Source organism: Hypanus sabinus, chromosome 12, assembly GCF_030144855.1.
Source record: "Hypanus sabinus isolate sHypSab1 chromosome 12, sHypSab1.hap1, whole genome shotgun sequence".
NCBI classification, from domain to species: Eukaryota; Metazoa; Chordata; class Chondrichthyes; order Myliobatiformes; family Dasyatidae; genus Hypanus; species Hypanus sabinus.
The window spans coordinates 111,075,538-111,103,183 of NC_082717.1; the positions used below are offsets into that span (position 1 = coordinate 111,075,538).

Sequence of the window (27,646 nt, forward strand, 5' to 3'; positions counted from 1 at the left end):
TAATTTATATGGATATGGGGTAACGAGACTATATTTGTGATTCCAATATATTGTAATCGATATATATCTTACTGTACTCGCTATTCTTTTATGTAAGGAATCAATAAAAATATTGTAAAAGAAAAGGAATTGTTATTCTGCAGCAGGGATATGACTTTTTTGTGTTTTTATTTAGGTTTGGAATCTCACCAATAAATTATTGCTGTATCAGTCAGCAGTATTATCAAGTAAGTTGTCTTTAAGTGGTTTATATTGAAAATGTAGGGATTGTTTCAGGTGATTATTTGTAGGCTGTTTGTCTGATTATACAAATCTAAAATATTTCATTTTTACATAGGTAGTCCTCTGTTAAGCTTGTGCATGGACAGCAGAGCCAAACAATTTATTACTGGATCTGCTAATGGACAGGTAGGATAATAACGTGATTGAAGGAATAGGAAGAACTTTTCAAAATTTTTAGAACATAGAAAACCTACAGCACAATACAGGCCCTTTGGCCTACAAAGCTGTGCCAAACATGTCCTTACCTTAGAACTACCTAGGCTTACCCATAGTCCTCTATTTTTCTAAGCTGAATGTACCTATCCAGGAGTCTCTTAAAAGACCCTATCTTATCCGCCTTCCCCGCCAGCGCCAGCAGCCCATTCCATGCACTTGTTTGCTAGAATATTGCAAAATAATGTGATTACACTTTTTTCTATACTTGCTATAATATATACCAAATATATTAAACTTGTTTTCATTAGAAACATATGAAATAGTAATAGGGTATTTGGATTTAAGAGCATTCTTTGCCATTCGGTAAGATCATGGCTGATCATTTACATTCATTGCCATTTCTTGCTTTATCACTATAACCTTTGATCTCTTAATCAATAAAAGCTATATCACAGTGTTCAGTTTCAATTACAGTCTTAGCACTGTTCCGTTTATATATTATTTATAAATTACATATTCCAGGCAGTGTGCCCTAAATGGAAAGTAAGTATACAGTAACCCAAACACTGCAGCAAAATACAAGGAAAGCAGAATTTCCATTGAGCCTGTACTTGAAACACTTACTATACTGAGGAATATCTATCTCAAAAGGGCATCTTGAACATTATAAATTAATTAGTGTATGACATGAATTTTTATTTAACTTAATGGATATTTAATATTTTAGATATTTTGAAATGTATCCATCACTGTTTTTATTGAGTCAACTGCTTTTATTCACAAGTTGTTTGCTAATTTTGCTAGTAAGGAAATAATTCAAGGGGCTTCTTGCAGCTCGATATTTTTACATCACTGATTGGGCAGCAGTGCCACCGTGTGCTGCATATCGACCTACAGAAAGAACAGCAAAAATATAACTTCAAGATCTTGGAAAAAAACAGGTTGTCAGAGAATTCAGGTACTGAGCTTTAACATTTTCTACATTTGATAAGGATAAAGAAAAGGGTTAGCTTTATTTATCACCTGTATATGGGAAAATGTATAGAAGTCAGACAGTGAAATGCATTGTTTGCACCAATGAGCTATACAGTCTAAGAATGTGCTGGGGGCAGCCTGTAAACTTTCCCATTCTTCTGGAGCGACCTCAGCATGCCACGATTTACAAACCCTAATCTGTACATCTTTAGAATGTGGGAGGAAACTGATGACTGTGTTATTACTGAATGCAGGCAGGATACAGGATAAGGTAGGTGATTTTGTCGCACAGTTTAGAAGTTGGTAGGCACAAAGTTGTGGGCATCACTGAATAGTGGCTGAAAGAAGATCATAGTTGGGAGCTTAACATCCAAGGATACACATTATATTTGAAAGAACAAGCAATTAAGCAGAAAATATAGGGTGGTTCTGTTGGTAAAAAAATAAAGTCAAATTCTTAGAAAGAGATGACAAATGATGTAACTGTGAACAAAGTCACCAGGGAGACATTGAAGCTAGTGAATATAAGCATGTTAATTCAACAAAAACAAGTACCAGGCATCATAATTCAAGGCACTTTTGGAAGAAGAGGCCTGCTTGACCCAATATTACATGACAGACAAACAGACAGACAGACATTGGGTTTCGTTACAGCCGCACCAACCAAGAATAGTGAAGAAATACAGCAATATAAAACCATAAATAATTCAATAATAATAAGTTAATCATGCCAAGTGGAAATAAGTCCAGGATCAGCCTATTGGCTCAGGGTGTCTGACACTCCGAGGGAGGAGTTGTAAAGTTTGATGGCCACAGGTAGGAATGTCTTCCTATGACGCTCAGCGTTACATCTCAGTGGAATGAGTCTCTGGCTGAATTTACTCCTGTGCCTAACCAGTACATTATGGAGTGGATGGGAGTCATTGTCCAAGATGGCATGCAACTTGGACAATATCCTCTTTTCAGATACCACTGTCAGAGAGTCCAGTTCCACACCCACAACATCACTGGCCTTACGAATGACATTCTATGCACTAAAGATCAAAGATAACTGCAGGACAATTCTATAGTTACAATGTATCTACAATACTTACTTTGAATTACATGTAGTTTTCAAACACCTTCTTCTTCACACCTACACTCCAGACACCGAAAAATGAAAGTTAATTTAGCATAGTCTGCTATTGTTCAGAGCTACATTTAAAATTCAATCGACAATCCACATTCAGGTTTTAAGAATGGCTGCTGTTGAAATTAGTATTTGCTGTATACCATAACTCCAGAGCAAGCCCTAATAGCTTGCCACAATTTACCTACCCTAATCCGTATTCAATAGACAATAGGTGCAGGAGTAGGCCATTCGGCCCTTCTAGCCAGCACCGCCATTCACTGCGATCATGGCTGATCATACACAGTCAGTATCCCATTCCTGCCTTCTCCCCATATCCCTTGACCCCGCTATCTATAAGAGCTCTATCTAACTCTCTCTTGAATGCATCCAGAGACTTGGCCTCCACTGCCTTCTGGGGCAGAGCATTCCACATATCCACCACTCTCTGGGTGAAAAAGTTTTTCCTCAACTCTGTTCTAAATGACCCACCCCTTATTCTTAAACTGTGGCCTCTAGTTCTGGACTCACCCATCAGCGGGAACATGCTTCCTGCCTCCAGTGTGTCCAATCCCTTAATAATCTTATATGTTTCAATCAGATCCCCTCTCATCCTTCTAAATTCCAGTGTATACAAGCCCAGTCGTTCCAATCTTTCAACATGTGACAGTCCCGCCATTCCGGGAATTAACCTTGTGAACCTACGCTGCACTCCCTCAATAGCAAGAATGTCCTTCCTCAAATTTGGAGACCAAAACTGCACACAGTACTCCAGGTGGGGTCTCACCAGGGCCCTGTACAGCTGCAGAAGGACCTCTTTACTCCTATACTCAATTCCTCTTGTTATAAAGGCCAGCATGCCATTAGCTTTCTTCACTGCCTACTGTACCTGCATTCTTGCTTTCATTGACTGATGTACAAGAACATCTAGATCTCGTTGTACTTCCCCTTTTCCTAACTTGACTCCATTTAGATAGTAATCTGCCTTCCTGTTCTTGCCACCAAAGTAGATAACCTCACATTTATCCACATTAAACTGCATCTGCCATACATCTGCCCACTCACCCAACCTGTCCAAGTCACCCTGTATTCTCATAACATCCTCCTGACATTTCACACTGCCAGCCAGCTTTGTGTCATCAGCAAATTTGCTCATGTTACTTTTAATCCCTTCATCTAAATCATTAATGTATATTGTGAACAGCTGCAGTCCCAGCACCGAACTTTGCGGTACCCCACTGGTCACAGCCTGCCATTCCGAAAGGGACCCGTTAATCACTACTCTTTGTTTCCTGTCAATCAGCCAATTTTCAATCCATGTCAGTACTCTGCCCCCAATACCACGTGCCCTAATTTTGCCCACTAATCTCCTATGTGGGACTTTATCAAAAGCTTTCTGGAAGTCCAGACACACTACATCCATTGGCTCTCCCTTGTCCATTTTCATAGTTACATCCTCAAAAAATTCCAGAAGATTAGTCAAGCATGATTGTCCCTTCATAAATCCATGCTGACTCGGACTGATCCTTCTACTGCTATCCAAATGTGTCGTAATTTTCTCTTTTATAATCGACTGCAGCATCTTTCCCACCACTGACATCAGGCTAACAGGGCTAACCCTGTTTTCTCTCTCCCTCCTTTCTTGAAAGGTGGGACAACATTAGCCACCCTCCAATTAGCATGTTCCTTTAGAACATGGCAGGAAACTGTGATAATTGTGTTATATTTGAATGCATGCAGTATAAAGAATAAAGTAGATGATGTTGTTAGAAATTGGCAGGTACGATGTTGTAGGCATCACTGAGTCATGGCTGAATGAAGATCACGGGAGCTTAACATCCAAGGATACATGATGTATTGAAAGAACAGGCAGGTAGGCAGAGGGTGTGAGGAGGCTCTGTTCGTGGAAAAAAAATGAAATCAAATTCTTAGAAGTGACATAGGATTAAAAAATGTAGAATGCTTGTGGGTAGACTTAATAAACTGCAAGGGTAAAAATGCCCTAATGGGAGTTTCAGTGGTGCTAGAAAGTTTGTTAACCCTGCAGATTTTTCTCTATTTCTGCATAAATATGACAGATAAATTCCAAATAAGAAGAAATTTTCAAAGGGAAGAAGGATATTACTGTGGCTGACAAATGAAGTTAGAGCTAAAGTAAAAGCAAAAGAGAGGGCATACAAGGAAGCCAAAGCTAGTGGGAAGATAGAGGATTGGGGAGCTTTTAAAAACTTGCAGACGGAAACTAAGAAGGTCATTTGGAAGGAAAAGTGAATTATGAGAGGAAGCTGGCAACTATAATCAAAGAAGATACGAAAAGCTTTCTTAAATATATAAAGGGTAAAAGAGAGTCGAGGGTAGATAAAGGACCAATACAAAATGATGCTGGAGATATTGTAATGAAAGATGCAGAGATGGCAGAGGAACTGAATGCATATTTTGCATCGGTCACAGTGGAAGACATCTGCAGTATACCGGACGTTTAGGAGTGTCAGGGAAGTGAAATTTGTGCAGTGAAAATTATGACTGAGAAGGTGCTCAGGAAGCTTAATGGTCTGAGGGTGGATAAATCTCCTGGACCTGATGGAATGCGCCCTTGGGTTCTGAAAGAAGTAGTTGGAGAGATTGCAGAGGTATTAATGATCTTTCAAGAATTGATAGATTCTGGCATGGTTCCAGATGACTGGACAATTGCAAACGTTATTCTGCTATTTAAGAAGGGTGAGAGACAGCAGAAAGGAAACTATGGACCTGTTAGTGTGACATTAGTGGTTGGGAAGTTGGTGCAATAGATTGTTAGGGATGAGATTACATAGTACCTGAAGACAAATGACAAGACAGGCCAAAGCCAGTGTGGTTTCCTGAAAGGAAAACCCTGGCTGACAAACCTATTCTTTGAGGAAATTGCAAACAGGGTAGACAAAGGAGATACAGAGGACGTGGTGTACTTGGATTTTCAGAAGGCCTTTGACAAGGTGCCACACATGAGACTGCTTAGCAAGATAAGAGCCCATGGAATTACAGGGAAGTTACTAGTGTGGGTGGAGCATTGGCTGGTCAGCAGAAAACAGAGAGTGGGAATAAAGGGATCCTATTCTAGCTGGTTGCCAGTTACCATTGGAATTCCACAGGGGTCAGTGTTGGGGCTGCAATTTTTCATGATGTATGTCAGTGATTTGGACTGCTGTATTAATTAATTTGTGGCTAAATTTGCTGATGATACAAAGATAAGTGGAGGAGCGTGTAGTGTTGGGGAAACAGAGAGCCTGCAGCGAGACTTAGATAGTTTAGGGGAATGGGCAAAGAAGTGGCAAATGAAATACAATGTTGGAAAGTGTATGGTCATGTACTTCGGTAGAATAAACAAATGGGCAGACTATTATTTAGATGAGAGAATTCAAAATGCAGGGATGCAAAAGGACTTGGGAGTCCTTGTGCTGGATGCCCTAAAGGTTAACCTACAAGTTGAGTTGGTTGTGAAGAAGGCGAATGCATTGGTGAAATTCATTTCTAGAGGTGCAGAATATAAGAGCAGGGATGTGATGTTGAAGTTCTGTAAGGCACTCGTGAGACCACACTTGGAGTACTGTGTGTAGTTTTGGGCTCCTTATTTTAGAAAGGATGTACTGACATTGGAGAGGATTCAGAGAAGATTCACGAGAATGATTCCAGGAATTGAAGGGTTACTATGGAATGTCTGGTAGCTCTTGGGCTGTATTCCCTGGAGTTCAGGAGAGTGAGGGAGATCTCATAGAAACATTCCGAATGTTAAAAGGCCTGAACAGATTAGATATGGCAAAGTTACTTCCCGTGGTAGGGGATTGTAGCACAAGAGGGCACGACTTCAGGATTGAAGGACATCCATTTAGAACTGAGATGCGGAGAAATTACTTTAATCAGAGGGTGGTAAATCTGGAATTTGTTGCCATGAGCAGCTGTTGAGACGAAGTCATGGGGTGTATTTAAGGCAGACATAGATAGGTTGTTGATTAGCCAAGGCATCAAAGGGTATGAGATGAAGGAAGGGGAGTGGGGATGACTGGAAGAATTGGATCAGTCCATGATTGAATGGGAGATAGACTCGATGGGCCAAATGGCCTACTTCTGCTCCTATATCTTATGGTCTTATGGTCTAACATGTGATTGGATCTTCAAGTGTAAGTCCAAAAATAGATAAGGAGAACTCAATTAAATAAATAACACAAAAAACTTCATACTTGTTCATTTATTTATTGAGAAAAATGTTCCTATATTACATATATTTATTGGAAAAAGTATGTGACCCTTTGTTTTCAGTAGCAGGTGTGACTCCCCCTCGTGCAGCAATAACTTCAACCAATCAGTACTTGGAGCTATGATGTGGTGGCCATTAAAGAGACTTGGATGGCTCAGGGACAGGAATGGTTACTTCAAGTGCTGGGTTTTAGATGTTTCAGAAAGGACCGGGAGGGAAGCAAAAGAGGCATGGCACTGTTGATCAGAGATAGTGTCACGGCTGCAGAAAAGGTGAACACCATGGAGGGATTGTCTATGGAGTCTCTGTGGGTGGAGGTTAGGAACAGGAAGGGGTCAATACTGGGTGTTTTTTATAGCCCGCCTAATAGTAACAGGGCTATCGAGGAGCAGATAGGGAAACAGATCCTGGAAAGGTGTAATAATAACAGAGTTGTCGTGATGGGAGATTTTAGTTTCCCAAACATCGATTGGCAGCTCCCTAGATTAAAGTGTTTAGATTGGGTGGAGTTTGTTAGGTGCGTGCAGGAAGGTTTCTTGACACAATATATAGATGAGCCTACAAGAGGAGAGGCTGTACTTGATCTGGTATTGGGAAATGAACCAGGTCAGGTGTCAGTTCTCTCAGTGGGAGAGCATTTTGATGATAATGATCATAATTCTATCTCCTTTACAATAGCACTGGAGAGAGATAGAAACAGACAAGTTAGGAAAGCATTTAATTGGCGTAAGGGGAATTATGAGGCTAACAGGCAGGAAATTGGAGGCTTAAATTGGAAACAGATGTTCTCAGGGAAAAGTACGGAAGAAATGTGGCAAATGTTCAGGGGATATTTGTGTGGAGTTCTGCATCGGTATGTTCCAATGAGACAGGGAAGTTATGGTAGGGTATAGGAACCGTGGTGTACAAAGGCTTCTAGTCAAGAAGAAAAGAAAAACTTACAAAAGGTTCAGAGAGCTAGGTAAAGTTAGAGATCTAGAAGATTATAAGGCTAATAGGAAGAAGCTTAAGAAGGAGATTAGGAGATCCAGAAGGGGCCATGAGAAGGCCTTGGCGAGCAGAATTAAGGAAACCCCCAAGGCATTCTACAAGTATGTGAAGAGCAAGAAGATAAGACATGAAAGAATAGGACCTATCAAGTGTGACAGTGGGAACGTGTGTATGGAACTGGAGGAAATAGCAGAGGTAGTTAATGAATACTTCGGTATTCACTATGGAAAATGATCTTGGTGATTGTAGTGTCGACTTGCAGCAGACTGAAAAGCTTGAGCATGTAGATATTAAGGAAGAGGATGTGCTGGAGCTTTTGGAAAGCATCAAGTTGGATAAGTCGCTAGGACTGGATGAGATGTACCTCAGGCTACTGTGGGAGGTGAGGGAGGAGATTGCTGAGCCTCTGGCAATAATCTTAACATCCTCAATGGGGACGGGAGAAGTTCCGGAGGATTGGAGTGTTGCGAATGTTGTTCCTTTATTCAAGAAAGGGAGTAGAGATAGCCCAGGAAATTATAGGCCAGTGAGTCTTACCTTAGTGGTTGGTAGATTGATGGAGAAGATACTGAAAGGCAGGATTTATGGACATTTGGAGAGGTATAATATTATTAAGAATAGTCAGCATGGCTTTGTCAAGGGCAGGTCGTGTCTTATGAGCCTGATTGAAATTTTTGAGGATGTGACTAAACGTATTAATGAAGGAAGAGCAGTAGATGTAATGTATATGGATTTCAGCAAGGCATTTGATAAGGTACTCCATGCAAGGCTTATTGAGAAAGTAAGGAGGCATGGGATCTAAGGGGACATTGCTTTGTGGATCGAGAACTAGCTTGCCTACAGAAGGCAAAGAGTGGTTGTAGGTGGGTCATATTCTGCAAGGAGGACAGTCACTAGTGGAGTGCCTCAGGGATCTGTTCTGGGACCCTTACTCTTCGTGAATTTTATAAATGTCCTGGATGAGGAAGTGGAGGGATGGGTGGCTGATGACACAAAGGTTGGAGGTGTTGAGGATAGTGTGGAGGGCTGTCAGAGGTTACAGCGGGACATTGATAGGATGCAAAACTGGACTGAGAAGTTGCAGATGGAGTTCAACCCGGATAAGTGTGAAGTGGTCATTTTGGTAGCTCAAATATGATGTTAGAATATAGTGTTAATGGTAAGGCTCTTAGCAGTGTGGCGGATCAGAGGGATCTTGCGGTCCGAGTCCATAGGACGCTCAAAGTAGCAGTGCTGGTTGACTCTGTGGTTAAGAAGGCGTTTGATGTATTGGCCTTCATCAATCATGGAATTGAATTTAGGAACCGAGAGGTAATGTTGCAGCTATATAGGACCCTGGTCAGACCCCATTTGGAGTACTGTGCTCACTGGTCGCCTCACTACAGGAAGGACGTAGAAGCCATAGAAAGGGTGCAGAGGGGATTTGCAAGGATGTTGCCTGGATTGGAGATCATGCCTTCTGAGAATAGGTTGAGTGAACTTAGCCTTTTCTCCTTTGAGCGATGGAGGATGAGAGGTGACCTGATAGAGGTGTACAAGATGATGAGAGGCATTAATCATGTGGATAGTCAGAGGCTTTTCCCAGGGCTGAAATGGTTGCCACAAGAGGACACAGGTTTAAGGTGCTGGGCAGTAGGTACAGAGGAGATGTCAGGGGTAAATTTTTTACTTAGAGAGTGGTGAGTATGTGGAATGGTCTGCCGGCAACGGTAGTGGGGCGGATACGACAGGGTCTTTTAAGAGACTTTTGGATAGGTACATGCCTATGAGGTGTCTTTCTCGAGCAGCTTGTAGTTGAGCCCATTAGAGGAAAGGTAATTCTGGGCAAACACGAGGAAATCTGCAGATGCTGGAAATTCAAACAACACACACAAAATGCTGGTGGAACACAGCAGGCCAGGCAGCATCTATAAGGAGAAGCACAGTCGACGTTTCAGGCCGAGACCTTTCGTCAAGTCTAACTGAAAGGAGAGATACTAAGTGATTTGAAAGTAATGGGGGGAGGGGGAAATGCAAAATGATAGGAGAAGACCGGAGGGGGTGGGATGAAGCTAAGAGCTGGAAAGGTGACTGGCGAAAGTGATACAGAGCTGGAGAAGGGAAAGGATCATGGGACGGGAGGCCTCAGGAGAAAGAAAGGGGGAGGCGGGAACACCAGAGGGAGATGGAGAACAGGCACAGTGATGGGCAGAAAGAGAGAAAAAAAACAAACAACTAAATGTCAGGGATGGGGTAAAAAGGGGAGGAGGGGCCCCTCTGCCTCTCCCTCTTCTGCCTGTTCTCCATCTCCCTCTGGTGCTCCCCCCTCCCCCTTTCTTTCTCCCGAGGCCTCCTGTCCCATGATTCTTTCCCTTCTCCAGCAAAAGTAATTCTGGATTGGGTATTGTATAATGAACCACATTTGATTAGGGAGCTTAAGGTAAAGGAACCCATAGGAGACAGTGATCATAATATGATAGAATTCACCCTGCAATTTGAGAGGGAGAAGATAGTCAGATGTATCATTATTTCAGTGGAGTAAAGGGAATTACAGAAGCATGAGAGAGGAGCTGGCCAAAGTTAATTGGAAGGGACGCTAGCAGAACAGCAATGCTTTAGTTTCTGAGGGCAATTTGGAAGACACAGGATAGATCCATCCCAAAGATGAAGTATTCTAATGGGAGAATGAGGCAACTGTGGCTGACAAGGGATCAAAGTCAACATAAAAGGAAAAGACAAGGCATATAATATAGCAACAATTAGAGGATTCGGAAACTTTTAAAAGCAAACAGAAGACTGCTAAAGTGCCATAAGGAGCAAAAAAGATGAAATATGAAAATAAGCTAGCCAATAATATAGAAGAGAATACAAAACTTTTTTTTCCAGATGTATTAAGAGTAAGAGAGAGGCAAGAGTAAATATTGGACGGCTAGGAAATGATGCTGGAGGTGGTAATGAGGGGACACTGAGTTGGTGTAGGAGGGAGAGCATCAGATTTTTGGATCATTGGGCTCTTTTCCAGGCAAAGGTGTGACCTGCGCAGAAGAGACGGTTTGCACCTGAACTGGAGGGAGAGTAATATCTTAGTGAGAAGATTTGCTAGTGCTTTATGGAGGGGTTAAAATAGAAGGAGATGGGAACTAGAGTGCCTGAACAGATAGTGGAGAGGTTATAGAGAGAGGTGTTGTTCAGACCTCAGACAAAGTCAGAAATCAAAAGGTTGAGCATGACATGCTTAATATTCTGAGCTGCGTATAGTTCAATGCAGGAAGTATTGCAGGAAAAGCAGATGAGCTCAGAGTATTAATCAACACATTAATTTATGATATTGTAGCCATTAGTGAGACTTGGTTGCTGGAAAGGTAGGACTAGCAGTTCAATATTCTGGTATTCAACAGAGTGAGAAGGATTAAAGAGGGAAGGGTGGTGTTACCAGTCAGGCCCGTGCTCAGTTAGGGCAGAATGGAGAACCCATCTAATGAGGCTTTATGGATGAAACTGAGGTATAAGAAAGGTCTGACTGTTAATGGGGCTGTATTACAGACCTCCCAATAGTCCACGAGATTTAAAGGAACAGATCTGTAGAGAGATTACAGACTGTTGCAAGAAACATAAGGTTGTTACAGTAGGTAATTTTAACTTTTGGCATATTGACTGAGACTTCCATACTGTAAAAAGACTAGATGGGATAGAGTTTGTCAAATGTGTTCAGAGAAGTTTCCTTAATCAGTATATAGAAGTCTCAATAAGAGAGTGTTCGATACTTGATCTGGTATTAGGGAATGAGACAGGGCAGGTGACAGAATTTTTCGCTCTTCCCCCTCTCCCCACTATTTTCAAATCTCTTACTATCTTCCTTTTCAGTTAGTCCTGATGAAGGGTCTCGGCCCGAAACGTCAATAGTGCTTCTCCTTATACATGCTGCCTGGCCTGTGTGTGTTGGCAGGTGACAGAAGTTTGTGTAGGGGAACACTTTGCATCTGGTGATCATAATCCCATTAGTTTCAAAACAAATATGGAAAAAAGAAATCTGGTCTGCAGGTTGAGATTCTAAATTGGAGAAAGGCTAATTTTGATGGTATCAGAAAGGATCTAGCATGTGTGGATTGGGACAGGCTGTTTTCTGTCAAAGGTGTACTTTGTAAGTCGGAGGCCTTTAACAATGAAATTCTGGGAGTACAAAGATTGTATGTGCCTGTCAGAATAATAGGTAAAGATAACAGGTTTAGGGAACCTTGGTTTTCAAGAGATATTGAGGCCCTGGTTTAGAAAAAAAATAAGGAGTATAGTAGATAGGAACAAATTGAGGTACTTATGGAGTATAAGAAATGCAAGAGGACACAAGAATGAAGTGAGGATGGTTGAAAGAAGGCATGAGGTTGCCTCAGTTGACATGGTGAAGGAGAATTTAAGGGATTCTACAGACATGTTAAAAGCAAAGGAATTGCAAGGGACAAAATCAGAAGATCAGAATGGTTAAATCGATGAGTGGAGCCAAAAGAGATGGGGGAGATCTTAAATGGATTATTTTGCTTCTGTATTTACTCGGGAGATGGACGCAAAGTCCAATGAAGTGAGGCAAAGCAGCAGTGAAGCAATCCCCTCGAGTTCAAAAACCTAATCGTTGAGAGGTAATAATTCTTCCTCAGCTTGGTGGTATGTGTCCTGAAGCTCCTGTACCTTTTCCCTCATGGCAGCAGCAAGAAGAAAGCATAGTCTGCACGGTGGTGTACTTAACGATAGATGCTGCTTTCCTGCAACTGCGCTCCATGTAGGTACACGTGCTCACTCTGGGGGGGGAGGCCTTACCCATGATGAACTGGGCAATATCCACTACTGTTTATAAGGCTTTCCAATATTGGACGTTGGATTTTCCATAGCAGCCTGTGATGCACTCAGTCCATCACACATCTATGGAAGTTTGTCACAAACGAGAAAATTTGCAGTTGCTGGAAATCCAAGTTACATACGGAAAATGCTGGAGGGTTGGAGGTTCCTGCTGAGGGGTCTTGGCCCGAAATGTTGACTACTGTTTTCCATAGATGGCTTGACCTGCTGAGTTCCTCCAGCATTTTGTTTGTGTTTTGCTGTAGAAGTTTGTCAAAGTTTTAGATATCATGCTGAATCTTCACAAACTCCTGAGGAAGTAGAGAAGATGCTGTGCTTTCTTCATGAATGTATTTGCATGTTGAGCCCAGGACAGACCCTTTGTAATGATAACACCGAGGAGTTTAAAGTGGCTCACCCTCTCCACCTCTGAACCCCTGATGAGAACTGGTTCATGAATCTCCAGTTTGCTCCTCCTGAAATCAAAATTCTTTGGTCTTGCTGACATTGAGTGAGAGGTTGTGTGACAACTCAGCCATATTATCAGTCATCCTCCTTTATGCAGATTTGTCACCACCTTTGAATTGGCCAATGACAATGGTATCGACAGCAAACTGTCATATGACATTGGAGCTGTGCTTAGCCTCGCAGTCATTAATTATGTGAGTAGAGCAGGAGGTTTAGCACATTGCCTTGTGGTGTTGTTGCCAATCTGAATTGACTGGAGTCTGCAAGTGAGGAAATTGAGAATCCAGTTGCACAAGGAGGCATTGAGGCCAAGGTCTTGAAGCTTATTGATTAATACTGAGGTGATGATTGTATTGAATGCTGAGCTGTAGTTGATAAAGAGCATTCTGATGTATCGCATCTTTACTGTCGTGAAGTTCTGGGGTTGAGTGAAGATCCAATGAAATGCATCTGTTGTGGACCTTTTGCATACCAGGCAAATTGGAGTGGATCCATATATCTTCTCAGGCTGGAGATGATATGTTTCATCACCAAACTCTCAAAACACTTCATCACAGTGGATGGAAGTACTATAGGATGATAGTCATTGAGGCAGGTTGCTACCTTCTTCTTGAGCTCTGGTATAATTCAAGCCTGACTGAACATCAGACGGTTGAAGGTATTGGTGAACACATGACTTCAGTAGTTGTCCAGGTACTCCATCTGGGCTGGATGGTTTCCATGATTTCATCCTCCTGAAAGATGCGCTCATGTCAGCTTCAAACTGAAGTCAGAAGGTCATTGGGGGCTGTGTAAATTTGTGAAGGTTCCTTCATGTTTCGACAGTCCAAGTGAGTGTAGAGTTCATCTGAGAGCGAACCCTTTTTATCACCGATGTCACTTGGTTTCCCCTTGTAAGAGGTAATAGCATTCAAGCCCCATCACAGCTGTCGAGCACCCTCCAGAGATTTCATGTTTTGTCCGGAATTGCCACTCCGCATGTGAGATAGCTTTCCAGATATCATACCTGGACATCTTGTATCTTACTTGGTCTCCAGATATGAACGCCTCTGATCTGGCCCTCAGCAGATTGTGGACCTCTTGGTTCATCCAGGGTTTCTGGTTGGGGAATTCACTGTATGATTTGTGGAGACACAATCGTCTGTGACTGTTTTTGATACAGTTCATGACAACTCTGATATTCATTCAGATTCACCGAGTCCTTGAACACGGCCCAGTCCACTGACTTGAAGCAATCTTGTAACCGTCCCTCTGCCCCCTGTGACCTTCTATTTGTTGTTCTCAACTCTAGAGCCTTGGTCTTTAGCTTCTGCCTGTATGCAGGTTGGAGAAGGACAACCAAGGGACTGGACTTACAGAAATTCGGTCTGGGTATGGAACAGTTTGGTATTCCTTAGCTTAGTACAGCATGCTCTGGTGTGTTGGGACCCTTGGTGCTGCAGGTTATATGCTGATAATAATTGGACAGCTTATAATTGATTTCTTCTATCAGGCCTGATTCAAGTTCCCGACTATGATTTGAAATATGTCAGGCTGGGCTTTTTCTTGGTGGTTGCAGTGTTCAAAATCTCAAGTGCCTTATTAACATCAGGTTTTGGTGGTATGTAAACTATGTCAGGATCATGAAAAACTCTCTTGGTAAGTAGAATGGTTGGCACTTGATTGTGAAATGTTCCAGGTCAGGGAACATGAGAATGACAAAACCTCCACATCCATGCACCACAAAGAGTTTATCAAGAAGCACAAAATTTTGTCTTCTCTGAAGTAGAAGTTCAGTCCATCCTGTGTATCGAGAAGCTTTCAGGTCTTTCCAATGTGTGCAGAGTGAGCCATGTCTTTGTGAAACATAGAACACAGAAAGTCCTCATTTCCCTCTGATACAGTAATCTTTATTTTCATTTTTAAAATCTTTTTTATTGATTATTATTGAAGATCAACAAAAAAATACATTAAGGTGATCAAGCCAATATATCATTATGTACAATGAAGAATTAAATTAGCAAATAACTGATAAACAAAGCTAAGCAATATATCAATAATAATAGGAAAAAATAAAGTATTAAAAATATTTTTTTTGATCTCCAACGACTGTACATCTTTAATTTCAATCCTCAGTCTTGTTCTCCAGCGACTGTACATTTGCTAACATGATGCAGAGCAGAGGGAGTTTAATTCTTCTGCACCTCAGCCTGGCTTGGAGTCCTTCCCTCTTACCTCTCTTTCAGCCATGGCAATGTACCTTTGTCCGCTTAAAGGTGCCGTACCTACATGCTTGAGAGTTAAGCCTGTCAAGTCCTTCAGAAAATTGTGAAATTGCTAGTTCATTAAGACGGTTAAAAATGATGTAGCTTGCAGGGCAATTACAAACTGTAGATAGGAATGAGAGTAATTCACAAGAGGTATTATATTTAGAAGTTTTGTAAGCAGCTTGTAGTATGTTGGTGTGGTTCATCGATCTATCTTGCAAATTATTCTTTACTCTTTAAGAATGGAGTGTGGCAGAAGAAAGGAAATCATAGGTCAGTTAACCTGACTTGAATGGTTGGAAAGATAGTGGAGTCCTTTATTAATGATGAGGTTTTGGGTTACTTGGAGGCCCAGGTTAAAATAGGCCAAAGTCAGCATGGTTTTGTTAAGGGGAAATCTTGCCAGATGAATTGGTTGGGATTCCTTGATGAAATAATTGGTAGGATTGACAAAGGAGAATTATTGGATGTTGCTTCTCCTTATAGATGCTGCCTGGTATAACTTCCACCAGCATTTTGTGTGTGTTGTGTGATTATTGGGTGTTGTTTACTTGAATTTTTGGAATGCCTTTGACAAGATGCTGCATATCAAGTCAAGTGAAGTTTATTGTCATTTCGACCATAAACTGCTGGTACGGTACACAGTAAAAACAGAATAACATTCCTCCAGGACTCTGGTGCTACATGAAGCAACACAAAACTACACTAGACTATGTGAGACAGCACAAGGCTACACTAGATTACGTAAACCAACATAAAAACTGCATATGAGGCTGCTTAACAAGATAAGAATCGATACTGGTATGGTAGGAGATTGGCTGACTAGCAGGATGCAAGGAGTGGGAATAAAGGAGGCCTTTTTTGGTGCCTGCCGGTGACTACTGGTGTTTTGCAGGTTGGGACTGCTTTTCATGATTTGGATGACAAAATTGATGGCTTTGTGACCAAGTTTATAGATGATACAAAGGTAGGGTGGAGGTGCAGGTAGTGTTGAGGAAGCAGGGAATCTGCAGAACACTTAGACAGATTAGGAGAATGGGCAAAGTAGTGGTAGATACAATATAGTGTCAGGAAGTGTATGGTCCTACACTTTCATAGAAGAAATGAAAGAGTTGACTATTTTCTAAATGGGGAGAAAGTTTAAAAAAAAATAAGAGTTGCGAAGTGATTTGGAAGTCCTTGTGCAGGATTCCTGAAGTTAACTTGTAGGTTGAGTCAGTAGTAAGAAAGGCAAATGTATTTATTTTGAGAGGACTATAATATACTGTAAGAGGAAGGATGTCATGCTGAAGCTTTATAAGGCAGGCATTGGTCAGACTGCACATGGAGCATTGTGAGCAGTTTTGAGCCCTCTATCTTAGAAAAGGTGTGCTGGCATTGAAGAGGGTCCAGAGGAGTTTCATGAGATCGATTCCAGGAATGGAGGGGTTGACATTTGAGGAGCATTTGATAGCTGTAGGCCCATACTTGATGGAATTTAGAAGAATGAGAGCAATCTCACTGAAACCAATTGAAAATTGAAAGGCCTAGGTAGAGTGGATATGGAGAGGATGCTTCAAATAGTTGGTGAATCTACGACTAGAGTGCACAACCTCAGAGTAGAGGGGCATTTATTTAGAACAGAGATGAGGAGGAATTTCTTTAGCCAAAGGGTAGTAAATTTATGAAATTCATTGCCACAGACAGCTGTGCATGCCAAGTTGTTGAGTATGTTAATTAGGAGATTGATAGGTTCCTAATTAGTCAAAGTGTCAAAGGTTATGAGGAGAGGCAGGAAGATGGGATTGAGAAGGATAATAAATCAGCCATGATGGAATGACAGACTCATTGGGCCTAATGGTCTAATTCTGCTCTTATTTCTTATGGTGTTATGAAGAACTAGGAGGACACCTGAGTTGTCATGGGGAGGCTACAAATTGCTTGCAGATAGCAGCAGAATTGTTCGCGTCCTATGTACACTAGCTAACTTTCACTTTGATGGGTTCCACACTTGAACAGCACAGGCTACAAGAGGAAGTGAGTATTAGATGGGAGTTGGCAGACTAGTAGTAAGTTAAATTCACTGTGGAGAAAGCTGTTTGACAATGTGAAAAAGTAAATGTGAGGATAGTATTATGTAAAGAGATAGCTTCACTGATGTGTGCAGAAAGTGAAATCTGATGCTTTTTAATGAATTTCCATGCCATTGAATAAACTGAGGTGAAGGCCTCTGTTGGTCAGAGTTGACCATGGATATTGCGTCCTAGCTATCTAGATACGCAAACCTGGCAGTATAATATAAAGAACAAGCTGCTGCCTGTGTAGCAAGCTCTCCCTCTCCACGGATCTGATGAACCCAAAGGAAAGACAGAGACTGATACAGTTTGTTACCAGCAGTGTCACGAGAGTTGCCAGTCAGCATTGATCTCAATGTAGGACTGTCTTAGGGACTCCAGCTCCAGATTTTTTCCTCAGGTTTGACTCCCGAAGCCTTCCCCATGAGTGGGTATAGCCGCAAAAAGCGGATGTTTGTGATCAAAGTTTTTCTTCTCCGAGATGAGCTGCCAGCCATGGCTGATGAGCCCCATCTACCATTGAATAAAACCAAGTCACAATAGTGAACCATTAAGAAGTTTGCTGATGATTCCAAAGTAGGCTTTGATAAGTAAGGCAGGGAGAAGACATCAATGAGCTGGTGAACTGGGCATATTTGGGCCAAAACAAATTCAGTCAGGAGAAAGGTGAATAGATTTGGGGAAGATATGCAAAGCAAGGGATCACGCCATAATTGTTAAGTCACTGTTGGCAGCAATGTCAGAACCACAATCTTCCTCAGCCCAGGTGTACCACAAGACTGTGTACTCAACCCCCTGCATTACTCAATTCATACTTATGACTGTGAGGCTAAACACAGCTCCAATGCCATATTTAAGTTTGCCTATAACACCGCTATTGTGGGCCAAATCAAAAGTGGTGATGAATCAGCATATCGGAGGGAGATTGAAAATCTGGCTGAGATGATTATTGACTTCAGAAGGAGGAAACCAGAGGTCTATGAACCAGTCCTCATTGGAGGATCACAGGTGGAGAGGGTCAGCAACTTTAAATTCCTTGGTGTTATCACTTCAAAGGATCTGTCCTGGGTCCAGCACATACGTGCCATTGTGAAGAAAGCACAGCAGTGTCTCTACTTAGAAATTGGTGAATATTCTAAAACTTTGACAGACTTCTATCATTGTGTGGTGGAGAGTGTACTGTCTACATGGAGCACTGCTTCAGAAAGCAGCATCAATCATCAAGGACAGATCATCTGGGCTATGTTCTCTTCTTGCTGTTACCATCAGCAAGAAGGTTCGGAACCTCAGGGCCGATACCACCAGGTTCACCCTTCAACCATCAGGCTCTTGAACCAGAGGAGTAACTTTACTTGCACCATCTCTGGACTGTTCTGACTGAACTGTCTTCACTTTCAAGGACTCCTCATCTCATGTTCTTGATATGTATTGCTTGTTTATTATTATTTCTTTTTTTTGTATTTGCATTGTTATTTCTTTTTGCACTTGGTTGTTGTCTACTCTGTTGGATGTGTTCTCTGATTGATTCTATTGTGTTTCTTGTATTTGCTGTGAATGCCCAGAAGAAAAAGAACCTCTAGGTTGTGTATGGTGAAATATATTTGCTGTGATAATAGATTTACCTGAAACTTTGAAACAGATCTGCTTGTTGTGAGTCACTCCTCTTTTGTTGGACTTGGTAACTGCCGGTCCATATGAGGCATATATACTCATGGCCACAGGAGTGAATCCTGGTGTGGTGTACTACTGCTAAAGCCCATAATCTTCAAAGTTGGACATGTTTTGCATTCAGAGATGCTCTTCTGCACACCACTGTTGTAATGTGTGGTTATTTGAGTTTTTGTCACCTTCCTGTCGGCTTGATCCAGTTTGACCGTTCTCATCCGACCTCTCTCATTAAGAAGGTATTTTCACCACCAGAACAGCCACTCACTAGATTTTTTTTTTTGTTTTTTGCACCATTATCTGTTGGTGGTAGAGGCTGTAGTGCATGAAAATCCAAGATCAGCAGTTTCTGAGATACTCAAACCACCCTGTCTGGCCCCAACAATCATTCCACAGTCAACATCATGTAGATTACATTCTTCCCGATTCTGATGCTTGGTCTGAGCAAGAACAGAACTTATTGACCCATGTCTGCACGCTTTTCTGTATTGAGTTTCTGTCACACGATAGACTGATTAGATATTTTCATTTATCTATTGTACCTAATAAAATGGCCACTGAGTGTACCTAAATCACCACTGATGATCCCATGCATGAATGTTGTCTACTGCACTCTTTGTAGTATCATCTGTAGAGCTGTGATTGTAACAGCATTGTGAAATCAACAGTGAATATCCAACATCTAAACTAAGATGTAAGATTTGCCTTATTTGTCAGATATACATTGAAACATACAGTAAAAAGTACTGTTTTGCATCACATCAAATTAGTGAGGATTGTTTTGTAAATTACCTCTGTGTCTCCACATTTCTGGTGCCAACATGGCTTACCTACAACTCGCTAACACATGTGTCTTTGGAATTTGGGAGGAAGCCAGAGCACCTGGTGATAACCCACGTGGTGATGGGGAGTGCAAACTCTTTTCAGACAGTGGTGAGAATTAAACTTTTATCTTACATCTAGTGTTGTAAAGCTTTGAGCTAAGCACTCAGAATTGGCAATCGTCCAGAATAGTTACTGCAGTAAGATCCCATAGTATCTGTGCGACTTCAACCAGTGGTGAGATTTTTCTTTGATTCCTATTGACTTCAGTTTTATCTAGACTCCTTAATGCCTGACTCTGTCCAATGCTGATGTCAAAGTTCAAAGTACATACATGTCATCATTTACTCCCCTGAGATTCATTGACTTGCAGGCATTCACACTAGATAACAATGAAATATAATGAAAAATGACACACAAAGACTGACAAACAACCAATGTGCAAAAGAAGACAAATAGTGCAAATGCAAAACATAAATAATAAAAAATATGTAAATAAATAATACTGACAGCATGAGTTATAGAGTCCTTGAGAGTGAGTCCATTGGTTGTGGAATCAGTTCAGTATCGTAATAAGTGATGTTATTATTGAAGTGACTATGAGGTGATTTCTGAAATCTAGCACTTTGGTCTGTGTTTGGATCAAGTCTGTGGTGATGTCTGGAGCCAATTATTTCTGGCAAAGCTCAAATAATGAGAAGGTTATTGGCATAAGTGTGGCTTGAAAGCTCTGAAAATAGCTTTGCTGAGAAATGTCACGAGTCGTGGGGCAGAAATCTAACCTGATCGGATTAGATTTGTCCTATCTGCTGTAAACAGGCCTTCAAAGTGCAATTTCTCATCATGCTGGTGAGATGCCAATTTTGTCACTATCATGAAGCAGCTTGGAGCCATGGTCATTTCTGAAGTACAAGTTATATCTTGTGTCAGGATTTGTCAACTCCCACATTCTTTGAAGAATCCAATGCAACTAGTCTTTTGTTGATGGAGCGCAGAATGAATTGAATTTACTGAAGAGTGCTTTCACGAACCTGAGGAGAATGCCGATATGGTCATTTATTCAATATGCTCTTTCATAATAAAATTCAGATTCATTGTATGTGTGAAACTGAAGATGAACTGGAAGCGCATTGCAGTCTAATTTCAAAGAGAAGCAGGTTTTGTTTATGACACCATTGTTGTAATACCACTATTTTAGCATTATTGTTTTGTTTTCTATGATTTAATTTTTAGTCTTTCCTGATGCTGTTATTTTTTTATTTACAGATGTTGAGTGTACAAGCAGTTTGAGTAATTGTGGGGCTCTGCATTACTCTTCTGTCAGTATCAATGACAATGATTTGGAAAGTGGATCGTATGCATGTATGGAATTTCCAGTCCTCAGAATGATTCACTGTGAATATTTATTAAGTAGCTTGTTGAAAAAGGATTCAAGGTATGCATTTATAGAGCGTAGAACAGTATAGCTCAGTACAGGCCCTTTGTCTCACGATATCGTATCGACTCTAAGATCAATCTAACACTTCCCTCCCTCATTGGCTTCAGTTTTTCTTTCATCCCTGTGCCTATCTAAGTGTTTCCTAAATGCCCCTGATGTATCTGCAACATTTTATAGAGTGGTAGGTGGTGAAATACCTAGCAGCACATTTCATGCACCTACTACGCTGTTTTAAAAAAAACTACCTCTAACATTCCCTCCCCCCCTCCCCCCATGCTTTCCTCTAATCACCTTAAAATTATGACCCCTTGTATTTGCTATTTCTGCTCTGGGAAAATGTCTCTGGCTATTCACTCGATCTGTGCCTCTTATCACCTTGTACATCTCTATTAAGTCACCCCTTATCCTCCTTCAGTCCAAAGAGAAAAGCCCTACCTTGCTCAGTCTATCCTTATAAGACAACCTCTCTAATTCAGGCTGTATCCTGGTAAATCTCCTTTGCACATTCTCTAAAGCTTCCATATTCTTCCTATAATGGCAGACTGAACACAATACTCTAGTGTGGTGTATCCAAAGTTTTATAGAATTGCGAAATTACTTTGTGGCTCTTGAACTCAATACCTTACTAAGTCATTGTAATTCATATTGAGAATGATTTGAGTTATATAATAATTATTACTCATTTTAAATTACAAACTGAATGCTGATTTGAGTGAGAAAGTTGCCTTGGTGAGCCACCCATATTGCTATTGACAGACCAAGAGGAATTGCACAGGAGTACAGTCAATCTTGGTAGAGTCCTTGGATTCACTGGCAAGGGAGAAGGTAAGATGGTGTGTCATGTGCCAGACACGTGCGTAGAAATGCGTCTCAGCATGGCAGTTCATTTTTCCCTTCACCGATGTTGTCTGACGTGCTCAATATTTTCAGCATTTTCTATATAATTTCAGATTTCCTCCGTCAGTTCATTCTTGTGGTAATGTAAAACTATTGTCTGAGGCAGTGAAAATAAATGTTCATTGTATAGAAGTTGTTTGAGATGTTGACTATCTTCAGCAATGTAGAGGATGAAGAGTAAAATCCCAGATAAGTAATCCATACATATTAAAAGTTCATCAGAACCTACAGTGAAATGCATTATTTGCATCAAATCAAATCAGCGAAGATTGTAGTGGGCAGCCTGCTTGTGTAGCCATGCTTCCAGAATAGCATGCTCACAACTCACTCACCCTAACCATACATCTTTGAGGTGTGGGAGGAAACTGGAGAACCTGGAGGAAACTTGGGCAGTCATGTGAAGAACATACAAACTCTTTACAGACAGCAGCAGGAATAAAACCCTGCTTTACAACCAGTCCTGTAAAATGCTGTGCTAACTTCTGTGCTACTGTGCCATCCCATTAGCCTGATTTGTTATCAAGGCTTACAGTATACAAGCAGGACCTTTGACCTACTGAAAACTATGTCAATTGTCAAAGACACATTTATACTAAACCTATTTTACTCTCCCCATATTGCCCTCAGATTTTATCACTCTCTTCCAAACTATAAGATGTGCAGTTTACAGTTAACCTAGGTGAGATGAACAAGGAGTATACACAAATTGCACACACATATAGCACCTCGGGTTGGAGTTGAAGCAGAGGCTCTTCTAATTGTGCCACCCTAAATTAATATCACCACAGCCTCAGTGAAATAGGACTAGTTGTGTAGATCCCTCAAAGACAGAGTATAACCTTCTCTGTAGCTCTATCATGATTTGTTTTAGTTGTTTTTCACCTTAAAGATTTTTGGATTGTTTCTATTAATAGTTTAATTTTGTTTCAGTGTTCCAGGAAATTCCAGCAGCCTGTGGGTAGGGACGATACAAGGGATATTCAATATTAATCTTGCTACCGGAGAATTTGATGCTGCTGTACAATTGGAAGGTAATTTAGTGCAGCTTACTTATGCCATTTACTAACTAAGCAGCTTGACAGCTTTGCAGATGGCTTTGTGGCCAACTTTGTGGATAGCTTTGTGGCTTACTTATGTCATTCACTAACTAAAGAAGCTCGATAGCTTTGTGGCCAGCTTTGCAGATGATACAAAGAGAGCTGGGGGGTGGCGGGGTAGCATTGAAGAAGCTGTTCCTGAATCGCTGAGTGTGTGCTTTCAGGCTTCTGTATCTCCTACATGATGGTAACAGTGAGAAAAAGGCATGCCCTGGGTGCTGGAGGTCCTTAATAATGGACACTGCCTTTCTGAGACACTGCTCCCTGAAGATGTCCTGGGTACTTTGTAGGCTAGTGCCCAAGATGGAGCTGATTAGATTTATAACCTTCTGCAGCTTCTTTCAGTCCTGTACAGTAGCTGCCCCTCCATACCAGACAGTGATGCAGCCTGTCAGAATGCTCTCCATGGTACAACTATAGAAGTTTTTGAGTGTATTTGTTGACAAGCCAAATCTCTTCAAACTCCTATAGCTGCTGTCTTGCCTTCTTTATGACTACATCAATATGTTGGGACCAGGTTAGATCCTCAGAGATCTTGACACCAAGGAACTTGAATCAGCTCACTCTGTCCACTCTTGATCCCTCTATGAGGATTGGTACATGTTTCTTCATCTTACCCTTCCTGAGGTCCACAATCAGTTCTTTCGTCTTACTGACGTTGAGTGCAAGGTTATTGCTGCGAAACCACTCCACTAATTGGCATATCTCACTCCAGTATGCCCTCTCGTCACCACTTGAGATTCTAACAACAATGGTTGTATCGTCAGCAAATTTGTAAATGGTATTTGAGCTATGCGTAGCCATACAGAGATTAGAGCAGTGGGCTAAGCACACACCGCTGAGTTGCGCTGATATTGATCGTCAGCGAGGAGGATATGTTATCACCAATCCGCACAGACTGTGGTCTTCCAATTAGGAAATCAGGGATCCAATTGCAGAGGGGTATACAGAGTCCCAGGTTCTGCAACTTCTCAATCAGGATTGTGGGAATGATGGTATTAAATGCTGAGCTATAGTCGATGAACAGCATCCTGATGTAGGCGTTTGTGTTGTCTAGGTCAGTGGTCCCCAACCAGGCTGCAAAGCATGTGCTACTGGGTCGCGAGGCAACTGACTCATATCGTTTCATACTGCCTGGTGGTTGGGGACTACTGGTCTAGGTGGTCTAAAACCGTGTGGTAGCTATTGAGATTGCGTCTGCCGTTGACTTATTGTGGTGATAGGCAAATTGCAATGGGTCCAGGTCCTTGCTGAGGCAGGAGTTCAGTCTAGTCATAACCAACCTGTCAAAGCATTTCATCACTGTTGATGTGAACGCTACTGGGCAATAGTCTATTAAGGCAGCCCACATTATTCTTCTTTGGCACTGGTATAGTTGTCTTTTTGAAGCAAGTGGGAACTTCTGCCCGTAGCAATGAGAGGTTGAAAATGGCCCCCTTATCTAAGAATGTATGTGCTAGCATTGCAGAGAGTCCAGAGGAGATTTGAGAATAATCCTGGGAATGAAAGGATTAATGTATGTGGAGTGTTTGATGGCTCTGGGTCTGTACTCACTGGATTTTAGAAAAGTGGTGTTGGGGGGGGGGGGAATCTCATTAAATTTAAACACCTAGGTAGAGTGGATGTGGAGAGTATTTTCCTAAATTGAGGGAGTCTAGGACCAGAGAGCACAGCCTCAAAATAGGAAAATGTCCCTTTAGAACGGAAATGGGAATGAATTTCTTTAGCTAGAGGGTGGCGAATCTGTGGAATTCATTTCCACAGGTGATTGTGGAGGCCAGGTTGTTATATCTATTTAAAGCAGTGGCTAATAGGTTCTTGATTAGTAAGGGTGTCAAACGCTTCAGGAGAAATAGGTTTGAGAGGGATTGGTGGAGTACATTTCGTTGGCCTGATTGCCTAGTTCTGCTCTAGTGATCTATTCAAACCTAAAGTATGGGTGTTGATTATAAGCTAATGTGCCTGTTGTGTAGATTAATGAGAAGTGATTCCTCATCCAAAGCCCCGGCTGTGTTGGTAATCTCATTATCCAGCTTGTGCCCAAGCTTTTGTACTTGGGACTACTAGGCTATTCTTGGTTACGGATGTAATAGTCACTTTACCTTGAATAGATCCCATGTCCCTTTCTGTCTTCGGTACGTGTTAACTGATGTACATCATAGAGAAGAAATGATTTATCGTTTGAGGGATGGCCATCAAACTCGACGTTTTGCCGTGAAACTTTGTAAGATCAGCAATCAATAATGGTGACTTACAGGGCCTCTCATTCTGTATGTAAAATCCTGCTCCGAATCAATCCTCACTCTTCCCTCTTCAATACTATCTGCTCGGTCTGTCTTGTAAATGCGTCATACCATATCCATATATAGACTGGGAAACTGGGCAAATGTCTATGTGACTCTTACATCATTTTTTTTGACTGGTCTGAGGGACTCTTCTCTCAATTTTGTCACCATAAGTAATGGATTTGCCAGAATAGCTGGCCACATCACCACCTTGCTGCATCAGTTTTTGTGATTCTATGTTAATTTCGTAAGGATTAACCAAACCAGTCTTAATTAAGTAACATGTTAAATATTTTGGTTTCATTTCACAGTACTTTGTATGATTAAAGATGCTCAAGTCTAGGTGAATAATGAAATAAAATATATTTCAGATCATCTTGGGTTAAGCATTCGGACAGCTGGATCTTATGCAATAGGAATTAGAAGCACTGACAAGGTAACTTAAAACTTGCTGCACTCAGATGAGCAATTTGAGTTTTATGTTGAGCAAGTTCTATTTGCTTTGTGAATAATAAAAATGTATTAATAAAGAACCTAACCTATATTACTGTTAAAGGTAAGTATTATATCTGTGTACGTCAACTGAATATTGGATAATGGAATAATGGATCCCGACTTGTCTCTATGATTTTTTTATCTCTACCCATGATAATAAAAGAGTGTTGCTTATCTGATTTCTTCAATCTTGGAACTGTATATCCTCCAACTGAATGATTTGAGGCTTGGAGGATGCACAGAGGGGTCTGAAATATGTGAGGAAAGGTTTGGGAAGTCAGAGCTGATCAACATTGAGATTATTGGGGCAAGGGTCAACTTGTTACAGTGATCCAGGGATGGGGTCAGTGGGATGGGATAATTGATGTGTGGTGAGTATAATTGGTGGTTGTTTGGATTTGATTGGCAGATTAAGTAGGGAGGTAGGTTTAATAGGAGCTACCGACTTGATGGTGCAGTGATGGTTAAACAGTATGAATGGAAAAATGGGATTAAGTTTCCCTTTGAGCACGAGGGCTTGAAAAACAGATGCAACATTGATCCACTTCAGGTTAAAGTGTTTTTTCAACTGCATAGAACTGGTTCTTCCAACCTTGTGAAAAGTAGTTCAAAGGCCTCCACATTCAAGCTAGACTGCTGATGCTACAGGTCATTAAGTACAGAGAAACTACATCTGTGTTGAATAGCATTAATTGACTTAATACTAAATTTTGAAAGTTCTGTAAAAATAGTGTTGGCAATATTTTGCTAATCTGGCACCTCAAAATCTTTGATGCCGGACTGGCAAGTTCTCTGAACTATTGTATGTTGCACATATTATTACCCCAACTTAATTTTAATTAACTTTCTTTTTAGATGTTCTACTGTAGTATAATAAATGTTTCAGTAAACCAGGGGAGTTTAGAGACAGCATGGGATATAAAACTAAATGAATATAGCGGAAACAAGAGAAATAAGAGCGTAGTGAGCTTAGAAGGAGCTTGGAAATGGGACTGTGGTGAATTTGTAATACGGTAGGAATGGAGCCCCAGTGAGTATATAAGGAAAGGTTGAGCTAGGGCTTTTCTCCTTGGAGTGAAGGAGGATGAGAGACTACTTGATAGAGGTGTCTAAAATGTAAGAGACATAGATAGAATAGCCAGCTAGTGACTTTTTCATAGGGTGATAATGGCTTATAGCAGAGGATATCCTATTAAGGGAAGGGAAGTTCAGGGAAGATGTCAGCAGTAAGTTTAGTTACCCAGAGAGCATTAAGTGGCTGGTATGCACTGCCAAAGGCAATGGTAAAGGCTGAAATGTTAGGGACATTTAAGAGACTGTTAGACAGGCAAATGAATGTAAGAAAAATGAAGGATTAGACTGATCGTGGAATAGGTATTGGCACAACATTTTGACCCAAAGGATCCATACTGTGGTTATTATGTTCTATGAATGCTAGAAACAAGGCTGGTATGTTGAAAAGGGGCTGGGTGGCTAGGTTGTGGTAAACCAAATGCCAAATGATAGGACAGTAGATTATTGGAGTTCCATTGTATTTGAAAATAATCTCTTTGTAGAGGTAAAATTGATTTCTCATTTTGAAAACAGCAAGATAGATTTTCTGCTTTAATTATGTTGGGGACAAATGAGGA

General features: G+C 41.1%; 1 protein-coding gene across 7 annotated transcripts in view; it reads left to right on the forward strand.

Annotated features, from left to right (window-relative positions):
- The window catches only part of wdr27 (WD repeat domain 27), a 575,048-nt gene that overhangs the window by 18,896 nt on the left and 528,506 nt on the right, over window positions 1–27,646 (forward strand). For all 7 annotated transcript variants that reach the window (XM_059986745.1, XM_059986748.1, XM_059986747.1 and 4 more), the window contains exons 6-11: window positions 176–227; window positions 338–408; window positions 1,273–1,396; window positions 21,070–21,238; window positions 23,069–23,169; window positions 25,892–25,956. In XM_059986745.1, coding sequence (XP_059842728.1) covers window positions 176–227; window positions 338–408; window positions 1,273–1,396; window positions 21,070–21,238; window positions 23,069–23,169; window positions 25,892–25,956 — 582 coding nt within the window. The remainder of the gene's footprint in view (window positions 1–175; window positions 228–337; window positions 409–1,272; window positions 1,397–21,069; window positions 21,239–23,068; window positions 23,170–25,891; window positions 25,957–27,646) is intronic.